At 45.6% G+C, this 19,885-nt stretch overlaps 1 protein-coding gene across 1 annotated transcript in view; it reads right to left on the bottom strand.

The window, feature by feature from the left end:
- The window catches only part of LYPLA1 (lysophospholipase 1), a 45,388-nt gene that overhangs the window by 16,689 nt on the left and 8,814 nt on the right, over positions 1-19,885 (bottom strand). Inside the window, exons 2-5 of the mRNA XM_077492700.1 lie at positions 16,125-16,156; positions 14,005-14,070; positions 13,737-13,784; positions 102-172 (exon numbers count right to left, since the gene is read on the bottom strand). Coding sequence (XP_077348826.1) covers positions 102-172; positions 13,737-13,784; positions 14,005-14,070; positions 16,125-16,156 — 217 coding nt within the window. The remainder of the gene's footprint in view (positions 1-101; positions 173-13,736; positions 13,785-14,004; positions 14,071-16,124; positions 16,157-19,885) is intronic.

Consider the following 19,885-nt stretch of genomic DNA (forward strand, 5'->3'; position numbering starts at 1 on the left):
AAGGATGCCTTTAACTAATTTCTAAGTGAACTATTGTGAAATATAGAAGATGCCTACAAAGCGTGTCTAAGAAAGCTGTAAAATAAGTGAGAAAGCCATACTGTTCTCTGAAGCCTGCTTAATTCCAGCATCATCCTCCTGAGCATCTGGCGACAACCCAATGATGTCAAACCTGAAAACATAATGAGCACAAATTAAAATATGCCTCAAGTATTCATTGTATTTGTGTAAAATATGGAAGTGGTTTATCAAAATCATTTCTGGATTAAGCTGCCAACATCTTAAATGAAAGCTACATTACCATTATACCACACAGTATTGTTCTACTCTTAAAGCCTTAAGGAACCATTCATTTGTGCTGTTACCAGACAACACTGAGCCTGCTTTGCCCTGTGGACTGTATGCATATTTAATTACAAATTCATTTAAAAATTAATTAGAGGGAAGTAGATATATTTAAAGTCTCCTGACAGGACTACAAGAGGGAGGCCAAAAGCTAGCAGGGAGATCTACAACATTCATTAATAAAAAGCATGTCTGAAGCTACAGCATGGTCTAAATAGCAGGAGATTCTATCCACTTCATTACAGGGGAAGTATCGGGAATAAGGGTATGCCCACGGAGCTGTTTCGCCATTTCTAACCCATCAGATTTCTTGGGGGGGGGGGGGGAGAAAAAAAAAAAGAGAAGGAAGGAAAGAAAGGCCATGGACTCTGGAAATAGCAAATAATATTTATCTACAAGGACCAATCCCTTTTTTACAAAATGCTGGAATGACACAGATCAAAAAAGTGACAGGGAAATGTCCCCAATTATTTGAATTCTTTGTACCTTCAGGCACTGTATGGACAAGTCTCACCCTTTCATCCAGGTCAATATGAAGAGTATACGCCTAGACCTCGAGAAAGCCCATTGGGTAGGATGTGGGTAGTGACGTAATCACGCTGGACAGAGCCAGGTGGAGCTGTGCAAGCCAAGGATAGTACTAAAATATGCCTGTATTTGACTTCTGAATTTTTACACTTAATATGCTGTATGGGCGATCTGCACTATGTTTCCTTCCTCTTACATATACAGTGAGGGGGGGCATTTGATCCCCTGCTGATTTTGTACATTTGCTCACCAACAAAGAAATGATCATTCTATAATTTGAATGGTAGGTTTAACAGTTTTCAAGAGAAGTTATAAATTGATTTGCATTTTAATGAGTAAAATAAGTACTTGATCCCCTGTAAGATTTCTGTCTCCCAGACGTCTTCTATACAGGTAACGAGCTGAGATTAGGAGCACTCCCTTTAAGAGAGTGCTCCTAATCTCAAAAAACACACACCTGTCCACAGAAGTAATCAGATTCCAATCTCTCCATCATGGCCAAGACCAAAGAGCTCTCCAAGCATGTCAAAGACAAGACTGAATTGCAATGGGCTACAAGATCATTGCCAAGCAGCTTGGTGAGGGGGTGACAACAGTTGGTGCAATTATTCGCAAATGGAAAACAAAAAATAACTGTCACTCTCCCTCAGTCTGGGGCTCCATGCAAGATCTCACCTCATGGACTTTCAATGAACATGATGAATCAGCCCAGAACCAACGAAAGAATCTGGTCAATGATCTCAAGGCAGCTGGAACCATAGTCACCAAGAAAACAATTGGTAACACTACGCCATGAAGGACTGAAATCCTGCAGTGCCACCTGCAAGGTCCCCCTGCTCAAGAAAGCACATGTACAGGCCAGCTGAAGTTTGGGAATGAATATCTGAATGATTCAGAGGAGAACTGGGTGAAAGTGAAAGTGTTGTGGTCAGAGGAGACCAAAATCAAGCTCTTTGGTATCGCCTCAACTCGCTGTGTTTGGAGGAGAAACGCTGCCTATGACCCCAAAAACACAGGACAACGTCACCGCAGGGTCAATGGACGGGGCCATGTACAGTCAAATCTTGGGCGAGAACCTCCTTCCCTCAGCCAGGGCATTGAAAATGGGTCGTGCCTGGGTATTCCAGCATTACAATGACCCAAAACACATTGCCAAGGTAACAAAAGAAGAAGGTCCTGGAGTGGCCTAGCCAGTCTCCAGACCTTAATCCCATGGAAAATATGTGGAGGGAGCTGAAGGTTCACGTTTCCAAATGTCAGCCTCGAAATATTAATGATTCAGAGAAAATCTGCAAAGAGGAGTGGGGCAAAATCCCTCCTGAGATGTGTGCAAACCTGGTGGCCAACTACAAGAAATATCTGACCTCTTATTGCCAACAAGGGTTTTGCCACCAAGTCATTTTGCGAAGGGGTCAAGTACAGGAGCTTCTTTTTGGGCAGATTACAGGCATTTGTTTTTTTACATTGGTGACCTTTTGACCTGTACAAAAAAACAAACAAACAAAGACACACACACACACACACACACACACAACTGTCTGAAAACGAAACACTCAGGTGTGAATGCAGTCTAAAATGCATTCTGTCTCTCACTGTTAAAACAAACCCACCATTAAAAATTATAGACTGATCATTTGTCGTCGGGCAAACGTACAAAATCAGCAGGGGGGTGGGGGTCAAATACTCCCCCCCCCCCTCACTGTATGACCCCACGCTGAGAACTGTGGACTGGATTTGATCTGTCAGTGGAAGCAGCGTCACTTTTACAAAACAAAAAAAAATAAATAAATAAAAAAAAAAAAAGGTACATACTGACCTCCTTTAGGTAGTGGGGTCCATCCAAGCAGGGGAGAAGACATCTTAGGTGGGGTGAAGGACACCGTGGTGAACAAAGGTCGATACACAGGATTGTTTTTGATGCATGGGATTACATGATTCATGGATTTTTTTATATATATATATATATATATATATATATATATATATATATATATATATATATATATATACATACATACATACATATATATATACATATACACACACACACACACACACACACACACACACATTTATGGACTGGCACTGAAAGATGGACTCACATTGGCGCCAAGTGATCATCGCACTTGCGCGTTACGTAACTTCTGGCATCACTCACGCATGCGTGGTGGCAATTTCTCAGCGTCCGTGCCATTGGACGCCGGTGGGGACATAAAAGGATCCCCTTTCTCTGCAGATAGGGCAGCGGCAGAGTCGAGGGCAAGGCGATATGTGATGCTTCAAATCTGTGAAAGGTAAAAGACTTCCAGACTTTTGTGGGAATCAGATTGGAAGTATACAAAATGTCTTTTTTTCTGGTTGTTGATTAGGTTATATGACTGCTTGGAAGTTTCTTCTGGGGAAGTCTGCCTTCAGATCTGCTAACCGTCTGGAAGTACCACCAGCTATGGTAGCATCCATTATTATTAATTGGTTCCCTTATCTGCACTCTAAGGTTTGAATGTTTATTCTACCGTGGTCAAAAAAACAAAAAAAATTAAAGGGGGGGGGGGGGGGAATATTTGTACTCTGTACTCACTGTAAAATCCTTTTCTCTGACGTTCATTGACAGACACAGCACCTAATCTTGACCTTAGGGTTATATCGCCACCTTCAGGAGAGGACTAGGCAGAACATGTAAAAACAGCAAAAATTGAACAGTACTGCCCAGGAGGCGGTCCTACTGGCTATAACCCCTCACGCTGCTTCCAGCAGCTCAGTTCGTCAAAAAGCAGTACAAACAAATAGAAGGGGTGGGCGCTGTGTCCTTCAATGAACGTCAGAGAAAAGGATTTTACGATGAGTACAAAAATCCTATTTTCTCTTTTGTTCATTGGACGGACACAGCACCTTTAACCTTGACCGTAGGGCTGTCCCCAAGCAGTGTAAAAAAAAAAAAAAAAAATAAATAAAAAAAATAAAATAAAGTGTGGGAACAGCAAGAAAATAAACTCCACCCATAACAAAAAGGAACTCAGAGGAGTTGCAACCTTAAAATGGCCGCCTGCAAAACCTTGCGGCCAAAGCACGCATCCGAAGATGCTCTCAAGTCAACGGACGACCAGGTTGCCGCCTTACACATCTGAGAAACACGCTTGATGCTGGAAAGCCCAGGAGGCAATTGCCCTGGTAGAATGTGCCATGACAGGAAATGGGGACACCCATCACCTTTTGGCATAAGCCTGAACCACGATCTGTCTGATCCAAGAAAGTGGCCGAGACTGCAAGGTCCTTCTTCGGACCAGCCACCAATACAAACAACAAGTCAGACCTCCAGAAAGGAGCTGTAGCAGATACATATGCAGAGCCCGGACCACGTCCAGAGAATGCAAAGCAACCTCTTTGGGATGCGACGGCTGAGGACATAAAGGACGGAAGCACAATGTCCTCATTTAGATGAAAAGCTGAAACCTTTGGAAAAAACGAAGGCTGCGGACACAGCACCACCTTATCCTTGTGGGAGGATGAAGTAGGGAGACTTGCAATACAAGGCCGCCAACTCAAACCCTCCTGGCAGATGCTCCCTAATGTTCTCAAACGGCGGTTTCTGAAGTACCAGATTCAAATCCCACGGAGGCAGTGGTGATTGAATCAGAGGAGCCACATGTCAAACCCCCTAAACAAAAAAACGTACTTACGGAAGAAGGAGAAGGAGGATGGACAGCCAAAGCTGATACCTGCCCCTTAATGGTGCTTAATACCAGCGACGGTAAAGCAGGATTAAGTATTGGACCTTGCGACAGAAGGTCCTCCTGCATTGGCAGCCGCCAAGGAACATCCGCCACTCTTGACTATGTCGACATACCAAGGACATCAAGGCCAATCAGAATTACCAGAATCCCCTCGGCCTCCACTCTGCATAGCAGACTGGGTAGAAGTCTGAGGGGGGGGGGGCGGCATAAATCAGCCGATAATGCCCCCATAGAGCCACCAACGCGTCTGACGCATCCGCCCAGGGGTCTCTTGTCCTGGCCACAAACCTCTGTACCTTCCGGTTGACCCAAGAGGTCCACATCTGGTGTGCCCCACCTTAGGAAAACTAGCCGAAATACAGTCGGATGCAGCGACCATTCCCCCTTAGTCCAGCATCTTATGACTGAGGTAGACCGCCTGCCAGTTTTCTACGCCCGGAATATATACAGCTGACAGAGCAGACGTGTGCTGCTCTGCCCACTGCAGGATGTGATTGACCTCCAGTGCTGCAGCCGAGCTCCTTGTTCCTCCTTTATGGTTGGCATACGCCACCGCCGTGGCTTTGTCCAACTGGATCCTGACCGGACACCTCTGACCATGTGGAGAGGCACTGCCTGATCACCCGAAGCTCCAGCACATTGATCGGCAGGCGGGATTCTTCCTGCGTCCAGTGACCCTGGGCCAACTGTACTCCCCAAACCCCCCCCCCCCCACCGGTCAGGCTGGCATCCGTTGTGATCACTGTCCAATGGAGAGGAAGAACAACTTCCCAGACCGAAGGGCCGGAGACCTCAGCCATTAGAGAAGGGAATCGGACTAGCTGATTCACCCAAATTTGACAATCCTGGGATGTCTGAGATTTGTCCCATTTGGACAGGCTCTCTTTCTGCAAGAGTGTGGAATTGAGCATATGGTACTGCCTCGAAAGTGGCTACCATGAGACCCAGAACTCGCATGCAAAAACAAACGCAGCGACGACCACCTGCGGGACACCTACAACTTCACCGCAGATTGAAGAGTCTGCAGCTTATCTGAGGGGAGAAAGACTCTCGTCTCTGTGGAGTCCAGAATTAAGCCCAGGTACTTCAGGTGTTGAGTCAGCACCAAAAGATCTGTTTGGCAGACAAGAAAGAAACTATCTTGTAGCCTGATGAAACCAGTTCACAGACCCACTGGTCGGAAAGGAAGAAGGGAGGTCCACCGAGCTGCAAACTCTTGGTCTAACTGTATTTGCGAGAAAATTCAATTTCTATTTTTTGGTTAAAAATTTGGGATTTTAATATATTGTTTTACACTTATAGTTACCATGCTAGGCAGTGCTTGTTGGAAGTCTCCTGAGGAAACCATTGCAGGGCCAAACATGTAGAGCTGGCAACACATATTATGGTTACTGTGATTATGATACTGTGATGTCTTATATATTGTTTTAATAAATTCATTAGACTTAATTTTTCTTGGGCACCCTAAAAATCCCATATCCTCTCTAACAATATTTAGAACAGCAGAGGGGTAAATCCAAAAGGGACATGAGCCATGTAAAGAAGATCCAAGGCTGTAGTTTTTAAGCATACTAAACTGGCAGACAAAATTGATTTCACTATCAGGATCTAAAATTAGCCCAAAATATCTGCAACCAAGAAGCCAGGTACCATTTACTTATACGGACATACAGGCTATTTTTAAGTTCATCCTGCAATTTTTTTCCACCTTTGTATACAATAATGTGAGAGAAGAATACATTTTCTGCATGATAGATTCACCCCGTGACACAAAGCAAACTCATAGAACATTTTGTAATCCTGGATTTACAATTTAAATCAGGTTACTTTGCAGCTATATTCACCAACGATGCAAACTGCTGACTCTGAGGGCCCTTTCACACTGGGGCGGGAGGTGCGTCAGCTTTACTGTTGGATTTGCGGCGCCATTCAGCCGCTAGCAGGGTGGCTTTACCACCCCCCCGCAGCCGAGAAAGCGTTAAAAGCCACCAGAAAGCTTTGCCGGCAGTATAGCCGCGCTGCCCCACTGATTTGAATGGGCAGGAGCAGTATACACAAGGCTCCAAAGATGCTGCTAGCAGGACTTTTTTTTTACCGTCCTGCCAGTGCACCGCTCCAGTGTGAAAGTCCTTGGGGCTTTCACACTAGAGACACAACAGGAGCTGTTTCAGGTCGGTTTGCAGGCGCTATTTTTAGTGCTCTAGCGCCTGCAAAATGACCCAGTGTGAAAGGGGTCTTAACAATAAGAACTGTCTACCATTAACCAGAATCAATTGTTATTGGGTACGATTTATTGAGGTGGATACATACCCTTCTTCATTAGGCTTGGTGTAATCCGCACAAGCTTCAAAAGCTCTCAATTTCTAGGCAACAAATAGTGCGACTACATTTCCCAGCTTCCCTTTAGATATTACCCAATTGAGGCTAGAAAGTAGCTTTTCTTCATGCATTTTTTCCTGTTAGAGGCCATCTGCTGATCCATCAAAACTTTTTTTCAGCTTGTACATTGTTTAAGGGTTTGCCACCAATGTCCCACATTACTCTATGCAGCACATGTCAGTCTGAACTAGAAGTCAACCGATATTTGGTTATTTTTGATAAATAGTCATCGGCCGGATTATCAAAATTAGGGCGATTTTTATCACTGACTACCGTTCCTCCTCCCTTCTTGACAGTCAGCGCGCCGCTTGATGCTTGCCAGAGCCGCTGAGTGTGTGAAACTGACACGCAACAGAGGAGAGAGAGGATCTGTCAGAATTGATCTTAATGTTGGGGGTGGGACCCAGCAGCTATCAAACACCAGCCGATGGGATCTGGGTGGGCCACTACATGTACGTGGCCCTGCCCTTTTCTTAAGCAGCCTAATCATTGGCTGGTGTTTGATAGCTGCGTCCCACCCACCCCCGACATTAAGCTAAATTCTGACAGCTCCTCTCTGTTACTTGTCAGTTTCACACAGTTACACTCGACTCACGAGTGTGAAACCAACCAGTGCCACCTGCCAGTGGGTGAGTTTTTAACCACTTAAGCCCCGGACCAATTGTCAGCCTAAGGACCAGAGGTCTTTTTACAATTTCGCACTGCACTGCTTTAACTGGTAATTGCGCGATCATGCAATGTTGTACCCAAACTAAATTTGCATCCTTTTCTTACCACAAATTGAGCTCTCTTTTGATGGCATTTGATTGCCTCTGCGATTTTAATTTTTTACGATATAAAAAAGGAAAAAGACTGAAAATTAAAAAAAAAAAAAAAAAAATATAATGATATTTTCTACTTTTTGTTATAAGAAATCGAATAAACTCAATTTTAGTCATACATTTAGGCCAAAATGTATTCAGCCACATGTCTTTAGTTAAAAAAAAAAAAAAAAGTCAATATATCAATAAGCGTATATTTATTGGTTTGCGCAAAAGTTAGCAATGAGTGACAAAACGCAGGTGCTAGCAGGTATCTGGGCTGATCGCGCTAACAATGTGTTTTTTTGGAACCCTAAACTGCTGGGGATGCTAGTATAGATCTGATCAGATATTGATCTGTTCAGATTCTATACCACTACGGGAGGTGTATGCTTTGCGCATGGGTGTTAGCGGTACTGGCACTAACCTAGCGCTGCCTGGGGCAACGCAGACCCTGACCCTAAAACCTAATTGATATCACCCGCCGGGTGATCAGGGGCTTAAACCTTTATTGGGTAATAAATGGTGGGTGCCCTGATGCTATAAAAAGCAAACTAACTAACCAGAGTCACCCGTAACACTTATACGGTGATCATTGGTGAAAGGGTTAACTAGGGGCAATCAGGGGGTTAAAATCTTTATTAGGTAGTATATGGGGGTCCCTGACGCTATATAAAAACCTGACGGGGAACCTAAATAACTAACTGGCTAACCAGCGTCACCAGTGACACTTATACGGTGATCGCTGGTGAAAGGGTTAACTAGGGGCAATCAGGGGGTACCCAATGCTATAAAAACCTGGCGGTGAACCTAAAAAAAAAAAATATCTACCAAGCGGCACCAGTGACACTAATGCAGCGATCAGAAAATCGATCGCTTAGTGACACTGGCAAAAGGGGGTGAAAGGGTTAACTCTAGGGGCAATCAGGGGGTTATTAGGGGGTAGGGGGGCTACCCTGGACCTAACACTAACTGCCCTGACACTTTTTACTGTCACAACTGACACTAAATGCAGTGATCAGTAAATAAATGATCACTGCAATCAGTGACACTGACTGGGAGGGGGGGGTGTTGGTGCACACTTACTATGTGTTCTCCTCGCAGTCCGGTCAAAAAGACCGCCCAGAGGAGAATGACATCACTTCCTCCCTGCCTGTGTTTACACTACACAGGCGGGGGAAGCTTCTCATTCTCAAGCTCCTTAAAGAGGAAGTAAACCCTGATGGGTTTACTTCCTCTTTTTTTTTCCCTGCAAAGGTAAAGCATAATGGACTACTATGCATCGCATAGTAGCTCATTATGTGTCACTTACCTGACACAGGAGCCAGCGAAGTCGCCGCTGTCCCCTGTAGTCCGCCGCTTCCATCTTGCTGGTGGCGTCTCGCAGCTCCGACGAATCACAGCGGCGAAGCCGCGATGACATCACTCCCGCGCATGCGCACGGGAGTCGCGTCTCGCAGCTCCGCCGCTGCCATTCGGCGAAGCCGCGATGACGTCACTCCCGCGCATGTGCACGCGAGTCGACAAATTAGGCAAATCCATTCTTGGACTTGCCGCATTTAGTGCGCCTGCGCGCCGCTGTCTACGGCGCATGCGCCGTAGACAGCGGTGCCCATTTTCGGGCAAATATCTCCTAAACCATATAGGTTTAGGAGATATTGCTTGGACCTACAGGTAAGCCTTAATCTAGGCTTACCTGTAGGTCAAAGTGGTTTGAAAGGGTTTACTTCCTCTTTAAGCGATGGAGAGGGGATAGCCAGAAACCAACGGCCATCCCCTCATCCCGGATCGCTCCTGAAGCGAAATGGACCCCCCACCCGCTGGAAGGCAAGCACGTACATGTACGTGCTTGTGCCCATCGGTGCCATTGTGCTGACGTACATTTACATGCGGCGGTCCTTAAGTGGTTAAAAAAATAATAATAAATCGCCCTAATATTGGTCACAAAAAAAAAACAAAAAAACGGCATCATGTATCGGCCATCAGCCGCCCCAATTTCTAAATATCGGCACCGGCCAGAGAAAAACCCATAACGGTCGACCTCTAGTCTGTACAGAATCAAGGAAATTCACCCAAGGGTCATTGCCAAATCAGAAACAGAAAATCTGTGGGAACCAAGGAACAGAATGCCTGCAGACCAACCTATGCTTTCTGCCATCAATTAAACTAAATTTTAAAACTACATAGCAGCGATTCAGCACCTATGATTGCTCCATTCTACATAGCCATCACAAATAAATAGAAGTTGGGGGGGGGAACCATACCCCAATAACCTCAGCAGTGAAAATAAAATCCAATCTCAGCTATGCCCTGCATAGGGTGAAGAAGAGGATCTGTGGCATGCCCTGCCAGTCATGAACCCATCCTCTGCCCTGCTGCCCCCCTACACACTTCCCAAACAAATGGCCTCTGTACACTGCTGGCCCTATCCTGTGCCCTAACGACCTTGCATCCTCTACCCCCCCCCCAACCCCATCTTTAAGCACACCCCCAACATCAGACAGGCTAGATCCAGCCCTGCCCCAGAACACCTCCCTAGCCTGACAAGCTGGCATCTGTCATCAGTAAAATCATCAGAAAGACGGATCTGCCAGCATCTACATAAATATCTACCATTTCAGAACTGGCCTGGTCTTGGAAGTCAAATGGGTAGGGTCATCCTCACCTGAAGGGAGAGGGCTTTGACCGCCCACTCCATCATCCCCCCTCCCCCCGCCTGCGTATTGCCACATCCTGCTGTCAATAGACCTGGGTGGGGTGTCTGCCAAGATGAACTATGTGGCAAGTCACCCATGTCCCTATACTAAGGCTGGATTCACACCTATACATTTTTTTTTTGTGCTTTTTGCAGATTTGCTCTACAGAACATGTTCCATAGGAAACCATGTTGAATGGACTGCAGTGCAAATCTGCAAAATGCAAAAAAGCATAGGTGTGAATCCAGCCTTACAGAAGGCACTGGCCTGGTTGAGCTGTAGCCATACACAGCACTCACCCATTTGCAGACAAGGGTAAAAAGGCCCAATCTTTAAAGGGGTTGTAAAGGTAAATATTTTTTCACCTTAACGCATTCTATGCCTTAAGGTGAAAAAACACCTGGCAGTGCCAGCGCCCGCAGCCCCCCCCCCCCCCCCATTTTACTTACCTGACCCCTCGAAAGTCCCACGCTTGCCCAGACGTCCTCTTCGCTGCTCAGCCTGGCCGCTGATTGAGCCACTAGAGTGGATGGATTGAAAGCAGTTCAGCCATTGGCTCGCGCTGCTGTCAATCACATCCGAGTGATACAGCGAGCAGCTATAGCCGTCGGCTTTATCGTGGGAGCGCGCCTGCAAGTGCTTCTCACCATGTGAGGGAGCTCGCATGAACGTGAGAAGTACTTGCGGGAGGAAGCCGAAACAACCGCCGAGGGACCCAAGAAGACCAGGTTCGGGGCCACTCTGTGCAAAACGAGCTGCACAGTGGAGGCAAGTATAACATGTTTGTTATATAAAAATAAAAAAATTAAATTAAAAAAAAAAAAAATTTACTTTACAACCCCTTTAACCCTCATGGTTGGCCTGCCTCGTAGGGCTTTCTACCGCTGCTGATGGGATCGCTGTCCTGGACCCATATAGCACCCTGCCAAAGAAGTCACCTAATACTGGGTAGCCCAGAGATAGATCCAGCGCAAGGCAAGATTAAAGGCTATCCCTGCTCTTTGCATGCAGGGCCCAGAGACCCCTCTTGGCTCCAGGTGACTGATTTGGATTAAGTCTGCAGGACAGGCCATGAATTCATACGATAGATTCCTTCCTGTAGGAATCTACAGTGACTTCACAATCACATCCTTCACTTAACACTAGCAAAAAAAAAAAAAAAAACCCACACACACACACACACACACACACACGAGGCTTAGCTGAGGGGGGTTAGGCCCGGCCGGAAAATTCCTGCCTTTCTTATGGCCAGTGTCCATTCACTTGATGCTAACTGCATAACCCAAGTGGTGATAAATAAAAGTATGATCAACAATTGTTTTATGTACCCAGTTCACACCATAATGCTGCCTTGGAGGTGGGTTGCAGTACCTTGCATACATTGTGGAATTTTAACAAAAAGGGAAGAAAAAAAAAAAAAAAGAAAAAAAAAAAAAAACAAACACACACACACACACACACACACACACGAAGAACTGGCTTGCATTAACAAACCTTTAGGCTGGGTTCACACCATCCCCGCATCTGTCTCACAGCAGGGGTCTGGTGCGTCCAGGTTCAACTTTCAGGTCCGATTTTAACCCGAATTTTTAGCTAAATTTGGATCTGAAATGGACCAAAAGACGCACAACGTTTTTCTGCAAAACGCACCGGACCTGCTGCAGAGATATGTGAACATAGAGAGTCGGAAAAATCTGCAATGGTGCGAACCCAGCCTTACAGAATGAAAAGTTTGCAAGGGAACAAAATGAAAAAAAAAAAAAATCCCATCATTTAGTAGGGATGGGGTCATGTCAATTTAGATTAGGTAATTTTACCATTTATAGCATGTGCATTAATAGCATGGCATAGGGAAATGCTGTAATCTGAATTTAATTATTAAAACACAAAAGTGCTGACTGCATAAGTCTCTAACCAGTTCTGCTAATACGCTGTGACCAAACCCATTTCTCAAAGTTTTTTATTTTTTTTTTGTTTTTTTTTGAGGCAGACAAAAACTAAAAATATGAGCAAAATAGAAAACGAAAGCGCACCATATAATGTACTGATGAATGTATTTTTATACAATGTACAAGTTTTGTAGATATTACACAGAAGACAAAAGCTCTGACTAAAAAGGTCTAAATGGCACACAGTATTTATTTTTCTGTCAGACAGATGCATTATCTATGAGAGGCAGCACAGTAACAGCCAATCTAATATAGTGGCATATGGCAACACCTGCTAAGCTAGCCAAAAGAAAGGATCACTAATACTTGGCCTACTTTCATGAAGAGAAACAGTGGAACACAACCTAGTAATAGTGCTGTAAAAACATCTATTGTAGCCTTGGATGATATTAGTGAGGAGCAGCATATACAGTTATACTACATTTGTATCTTTTGTCTAGATTCATTGATACAGAAACTGTTTCAATGTGCACTGCAAATCATTTACATTAGCTACATTGCTATTATTGGGCAACAAATGTATTGCTTTACATTACATTATACTGTACCAGGATGACAGAAACCCACTGAGCTTTATCTACCACCACTCAGGATTCCCTCAGAGACAAATAAAAGAGGTCTATACATAGAAGGTCCCTGTTGTCAGTTACCTGCAATTCTAAATGTTCAGACAACTAGCAAACAGTGTACAGGTTACTGAAAATACTCCATCTAGTATTAAAGGAAAAACTTGGTCTATCAACCTTAGGCTTGTGCAGTTCTACAGCCTGTCCTCAATGTATTTACTCCGATTTTACTGCACATGGTGAGCTTCTCAGTGTGCATTAATAGCTGCCACATGCCAGACAGTGCCCACTCCATTTCCTGAATGGAGCATGTCAATCATTACCTAGGCCTGCCCCAATATCATCAGGAAGCCTGTACATAGGACATTTTCAGCCTCTCCCACCAGCTATGATCTGCCTGTATTGTATAAAGCAGCAGAGACCCAGTGATGACATCATAGGACATATGTCGTTAGCGGCGGCTCCCGTGCACATGCACAGGAGTGACATCGCTGCTCTGGCGCTGTGAGTGGCCGGAGCAGCGATACCCAAAAGAAGATGGATGCTCCGGACTACAGGGGACAGCGGTGACATTGCTGGCTCCTGTGTCAGGTAAGTGACACATAATGGGCTACTATGCGATGCATAGTAGCTCATTATGCTTTACCTTTGCAGGGAGACAAAGGAAGTAAACCCATCAGGGTTTACTTCCTCTTTAAGAACAGCAAGACCAAAAGGCAGGATTATTGCAGTGTGCACTTACCATGAAGGCATAGCCATGTTCATGTTTAATGTTACCGGCATGATGGGCCTGCAAATAGAAAGCTCTAGTTATGTTTCTGACCGGCAGCATAACATCTCAATTTACAATAGATTTAAGAAAGCAGAAATATTAAATGACTGTAGCTGAAATTATGTAGGTATACCAAGACACAGAACAAATGCCTTTTGTAATGTTAAATCTAAAACAATATGTAAGATAAGGCAATAAAAGTGGATAGATCGAATGCAATATAGAACACAACACTTACGCATGTGGACATATATACTTCACATGAGGACTCCTGATGCTCGCCATTGCTTCTGCCCAGCCATGCCTAGTGGGTACAAGAAAAAAAAAATATTTGTGGCAAGTGTGAAAAACTAGCTCTGACCATAAGCTTTTGGTGCTCATTGTCATGGTATGAATGTTTCATTTAGTACGGTGCTTGAATCCAAAATATCTGCTTCATGTCTGGAGGTTCCCTTACAAAAAGAAAGCCTCCATAGCAAAGCTTTGCTGTAGCTGCACAAAAGGCATGTCACTCGGCATCTGGTGTTGAAACATGCAAATATGTGAGCTGGACTCTTCTCTTCAAATGGTAAGCTTGCCTTAACATGTCATTACACTGCAAGTATATTGAAAATGGAATGCTTAAGGATCTGTCAGACACAGATATGTAGCTCCTAAAAAGGTGTCGTGAAGCCAAAACATCTCTGTTAAATTCTTAGATGTATGGACTGTGTTAGTTTCCAGCTGTGAGACAGACTTCCCGTCCCAAAAAAAAAAATGACATGCCAAAAGGTGGCATGTCAGGGGGTCACCAGCACTTAAAGTGGAAGTTGCATTTTTGGGTGGAGCTCCGCTTTAAAGTGGAAAAAAAGGGTAAGCCCCTCCTGAACAGTGGCTACTGGAAAAGGCATCACCATTGGAAGATATTCCCAGTTATGGTGACAACAGAAAATGGTTGATTTCCATCAGCTGCTGCAACAAAAAAATTCTGATTTATTGTAAAGCTTCCGTATTCTATCCATCTAATTATAAAAAAATAAAACGACAGAAGCCTCACAATACAGGGGGTCCCCGGGTTACAAAGAAGATGGGGTCTGTAGGTTTGTTAAGTTGAATGTTTGTAAGTCGGAACAGGTACATTTTTTTTTCTTTTTTTTTTAAGTGTAGCTCCACCCAAAAAAACAAAAATATTTTTAAGCTGTTTGGATATCATAGGGAAGGGTTATCACTCCTGTAACGTTTGTTTTGCTGTCTGTGCCCTTGTTCAGAAGATTTCACCACACTTTGTCCCAATAACAATAGGATTTTGAACATTTTGGGTTGTTGTGGAAACAAGGATTGGAGATAAAGCTTCAGTGGAGACACTTTTTCCCCCATAACAACTCTTAGGCCTCATACATACGGACGTTTTAAAAAAAATGAGCTGTAAAGCTAGTAACACCTGGGAAAAAAGCAGCGTTAAAAACGAGATTTTATTAGCGTTTTGATTTGACGTCAATTCGCGTTTAACAACGTTTAAGCATTAACGTTAAGGCACCTTTAAAAAAAAAAAAAAAAAAAAAAAAAAATCCCTCTGCTATTTTCCACAAACATTTTTACAGCTTAAAAAAGGTTGGTATAACGTTAATGCGTGTTTTTGAGCTTTTTTCTGCGTCAGCGTCAAAACTGCTCTAACGATGGAGCCTCTGAAGGCGCTGGTCCTTGGTTTTTTTTGGAGCTTAAAAACAACCATGCCTGTTACAGCTCAAAAACACCATGGTGTGTATGAGCCCATTGAATAACATGGAGTTGCCTTCTTAAGCAGCAAAAAAAGCTGCTGTAAAAACGTCCGTGTGTATGAGGCCTTACAGGAGTGAATGTCCCTTCATAGGGGTAGATTTCCTCACTTCCTGTTGTCTCACTCCATTTGGTAGTAGGAGTTGCTTGTAAATCAGATGTTTGTAACTAGGGGACTGCCTGTACACAGATTACAAAGAATGCTGATCATAATGTAGACCAGATAGCAAGACCTGCAAACGTGACAATAACTTGTTTTTTTTTTTTAAATTTATGCTTACCTGCTCTGTTCAATGATATTGCACAAACCAGTCTCTTACTTCCTTAGTGGGCCCTCCCTAGCACCGTACCCTTTTCTATGCCCTCAAGCCAGGTCCTCAGCCACACCCCACACTCACAATATTTGGCTGAGAGCAGCAGGAGTCAATGGCTGCTTTGCACACAAATATGCGGCCACTCGGCACCAAGACCCACCCACCAAGAAGCAGCATATTCGCATGTGGCTGGCACCAAGAGGTTAAAACTGAAAAGGATGTCATATCGTGTTATTTTATCTGCGATGAAACACACACATTCTAATAAGCTAGCAAATTTCGGACATACCCAGTATCTCCCAAGCCGTGCAGGAATATAACCTGAAATAAAGAACATAGTTTTAAAACCAAGCATTAATTTAAAAACATTTAATACGTGACTAGCATGCTCTAAAAGATATACCAGCATGTATTACAAGCAACGCATTATTTTCCAGACTTTAATACATTGAACTATTACCGTATATACTCGAGTATAAGCCGAGATTTTCAGCCTCTTTTTTGAGGCTGAAAGTGCCCCCCTCGGCTTATACTCGAGTCACCGCTGTCTGACTGCTCGATCAGCGTATCGAGCAGACAGACAGCGGCCATTCTATAATTCAAAAGCCGCGCCTCCTTCTCCGCCTCCGCCTGTGATAGGCGGAACACTGAATTTCCCAGCAGTCAGTGTTCCGCCTATCACGGACATCCGTTCATTCTCATACTACGGACGAGTATGAGAGGATGTCCGTGATAGGCGGAACACAGGCTGCTGGGAAATTGAGTGTTCCGCCTATCACAGGCGGAGAAGGAGGCGCGGCTTTTGAATTGTAGAATGGCCGCCGAGAAGAGCGGCGATCCTGGAGCGGCGATCCATCGGCACGACACGGGACAGAGGAGGCACGGGACAGAGGAGGCACGGGACAGAGGAGGCACGGGACAGAGGAGGCACGGGACAGAGGAGGCACGGGACAGAGGAGGCACGGGACAGAGGAGGCACGGGACAGAGGAGGCACGGGACAGAGGAGGCACGGGACAGAGGAGGCAGGGGACAGAGGAGGCAGGGGACAGAGGAGGCAGGGGACAGAGGAGGCAGGGGACAGAGGAGGCACGGGACAGAGGAGGCACGGGACAGAGGAGGCACGGGACAGAGGAGGCACGGGACAGAGGAGGCACGGGACAGAGGAGGCACGGGACAGAGGAGGCACGGGACAGAGGAGGCACGGGACAGAGGAGGCACGGGACAGAGGAGGCACGGGACAGAGGAGGCACGGGACAGAGGAGGCACGGGACAGAGGAGGCACGGGACAGAGGAGGCACGGGACAGAGGAGGCACGGGACAGAGGAGGCTCGGGACGACGGCGGCTCGGGACACAGGTAGGCTGGACACACACACACAAGGCTGCACGGACACACACACACACACACACACACACACACAGGGATGGATGGATGGATGGATACACACACACACACACACACACAGGGATGGATGGATGGATGGATGGATACACACACACACACAGGGATGGATGGATGGATGAATACACACACACACACACACACACACACAGGGATGGATGGATGGATGGATACACACACAGGGATGGATGGACGGACACACACACAGGGATGGATGGATGGACACACACACACAGGGATGGATGGACGGACACACACACAGGGATGGACGGACACACAGGGATGGACAGCCATGTCTCACCCTCGGCTTATACACGAGTCAATAAGTTTTCCAGTTTTTTGGGGGTAAATTGGGGGCCTCGGCTTATATTCGGGTCGGCCTATACTCGAGTATATACGGTAATCGTAAATGAAACCCCCTGATGCTGCCTCTAGACAGCCTTTTTGGTGGGCTCTAATGCCCGGGAGGGGGCACAGCTTCTCGATCAGATGATTTAAACAGTCATGATAATCAGAACCTCTTCTCACTGGCTCCCCAATCAGAAGCTTAGACCAATCTTGGTCAGCTTGCTGTGAGAATGCTCTCAGTCCACAAACCTCATGCCACCTTAGACCCATATGTGCAGCAGATGGACATTACAGCCCACCTTTTCTTGTTGCCACGTGTACGCATTAAGTAGTTGACAAGAGGTTATAATAGAGCAGTGATGGTGAACCTTGGCACCCCAGATGTTTTGGAACTACATTACCCATGATGCTCACCTACACTGCAGAGTGCATGAACATCATGGGAAATGTAGTGCCAAGGTTCGCCATCACTGTAATAGGGAGACTTCTATTTTAACCTATTGAGTTGATGGAAAAAGTTAAATTCCAGTTGTTTGGTACAGGTGAGATGGGCTCCCTTAAAGAGATTAATCAAGGACTGCCTGAAGACGGACAGAGTAGGCTATAGGATGGATTGGGGTAGGGAGTTTGAGGGAGAGAGGCTCTGGAGAAGTCCTGGAGACAACCATGGGAGGCGACAAGGGGGCTAAAGAGCAGGTGGTCTTGGGGAGGTGCAATAACATGGTTTGGGTGATAAGGCTGGTTATGTAGTTCGGAGCTGAAATGTGGATGGCTTTGCATATTATGGTTAGCATTATAAATCGTATGCACAGTGTGACCAGTAGAATGATTGAAAAGGGAGACAAGCACTGAGCAGTTAGAGAGATGGACGAGTCTGACAGCAGCAATGGATTGAAGAGATGGCCTGACTCCACACAGACCAATAAAAAAAGGAGGTCTGATAGTTAAGGCAAGAGATAAGAGTGAATCAGGAGCATTGTGGTCTCTGGGGAATAGTCAGGAAATGATGTTGAGATGAAGGTAACCAAATCTGGACAGTGACTGGATGTGGGGCTGAAAGGAGGTTGGAATCCAGGATTATACCCAAGAGCTCTTGCACATGGGGCGGCTGCGGTGTATCCGAGAGGGATAGGTGCAGGGTCCAGCCTTGATGCAGGCAGCCTAAAAATGACACAGCAGCTGATCAGCCCCACATGCAAGCGGCTCAATACCCTGGAGTAATATTATGCCTTCAGTATTGGACAGATTGAGCTTGAGGAAGTGGCTCAACATACATGCAGATAAGTCAATTAGTAAGGAATAGCAAGAACTCAAATAACACGAAAACACCAGTCAAAAGGGGCCTGAATTTTCTGTCTGCAGAACTATTCAAACAAGTTAGCGGGCAGTGTCAAATTTTATTAACCACTTAACAACCGCCCTATAGCCGAATGACAGCTACAGGGCAGTTTCTTAACTCTGGGAGGCCATCATATGACGTCCTCCCAGAATTCTGCTCTCGTGCGCCCCCTGGGGCGCGCACTCGAGAGCATCCGCGACCGCCGGGTCCACAGGACCCGGCACATCACGGTAAACGGCCGCTCATAGCGGCCATTTACCACGTGATCGCTCCGTCAAATGACGGAGTGATCACTTGTAAACAAACCGGCGTCATGTTATGTCGCCGGTTCCTCCCTCCCCCTCTCTGTACTGATCGGAACAGCGGAGGGGAAAGAGATCGGTGTCAGCAGCGATGTGGGCTGCATCTGCAGTGCCCACATCGCTGCTCACCGAAAATTAACCCCTCAATTCCCTGCAACGCTCTGCAACACCCGCCAATGTCCTGCAATGCTCTGCAACACAATACTCTGAGATACCCAGTCATACCCAGCCATAGTCGGTGATACCCTGCAATACCCAGCCATAGACACCCCCCCCCCCCACTGCCGCCCTCCGGTGCTTCTACCGACTCGCCAATACGATCAAATCCAGAATCTTTTTTTTTTTTCAGGCTTCCCAGCTTAGAGGTGAGATGTGGGGTCTTATTGACCCCATATCTCACTGTAAAGAGGACCTGTCATGCCATATTCCTATTACAAGGGATGTTTACATGTGCTCACATGCAGAAGCGAACGCATACGTAAGTCCCGCCCACATATGAAAACGGTGTTCAAACCACACATGTGAGGTATCGCTGCGAACGTTAGAGTGAGAGCAATAATTCTAGCCCTGACCTCCTCTGTAACTCAAAACATATAACCAGTAAAAAAAAATTAAATCGTCACCTATGGGGATTTTTAAGTAGCGACGTTTGGCGCCATT

The sequence above is a fragment of the Lithobates pipiens genome, unplaced genomic scaffold (assembly GCF_037356315.1).
Source record: "Lithobates pipiens isolate NorthernLeopardFrog02 unplaced genomic scaffold, aLitPip1_a1.2 Scaffold_19, whole genome shotgun sequence".
Classification (NCBI taxonomy): Eukaryota; Metazoa; Chordata; class Amphibia; order Anura; family Ranidae; genus Lithobates; species Lithobates pipiens.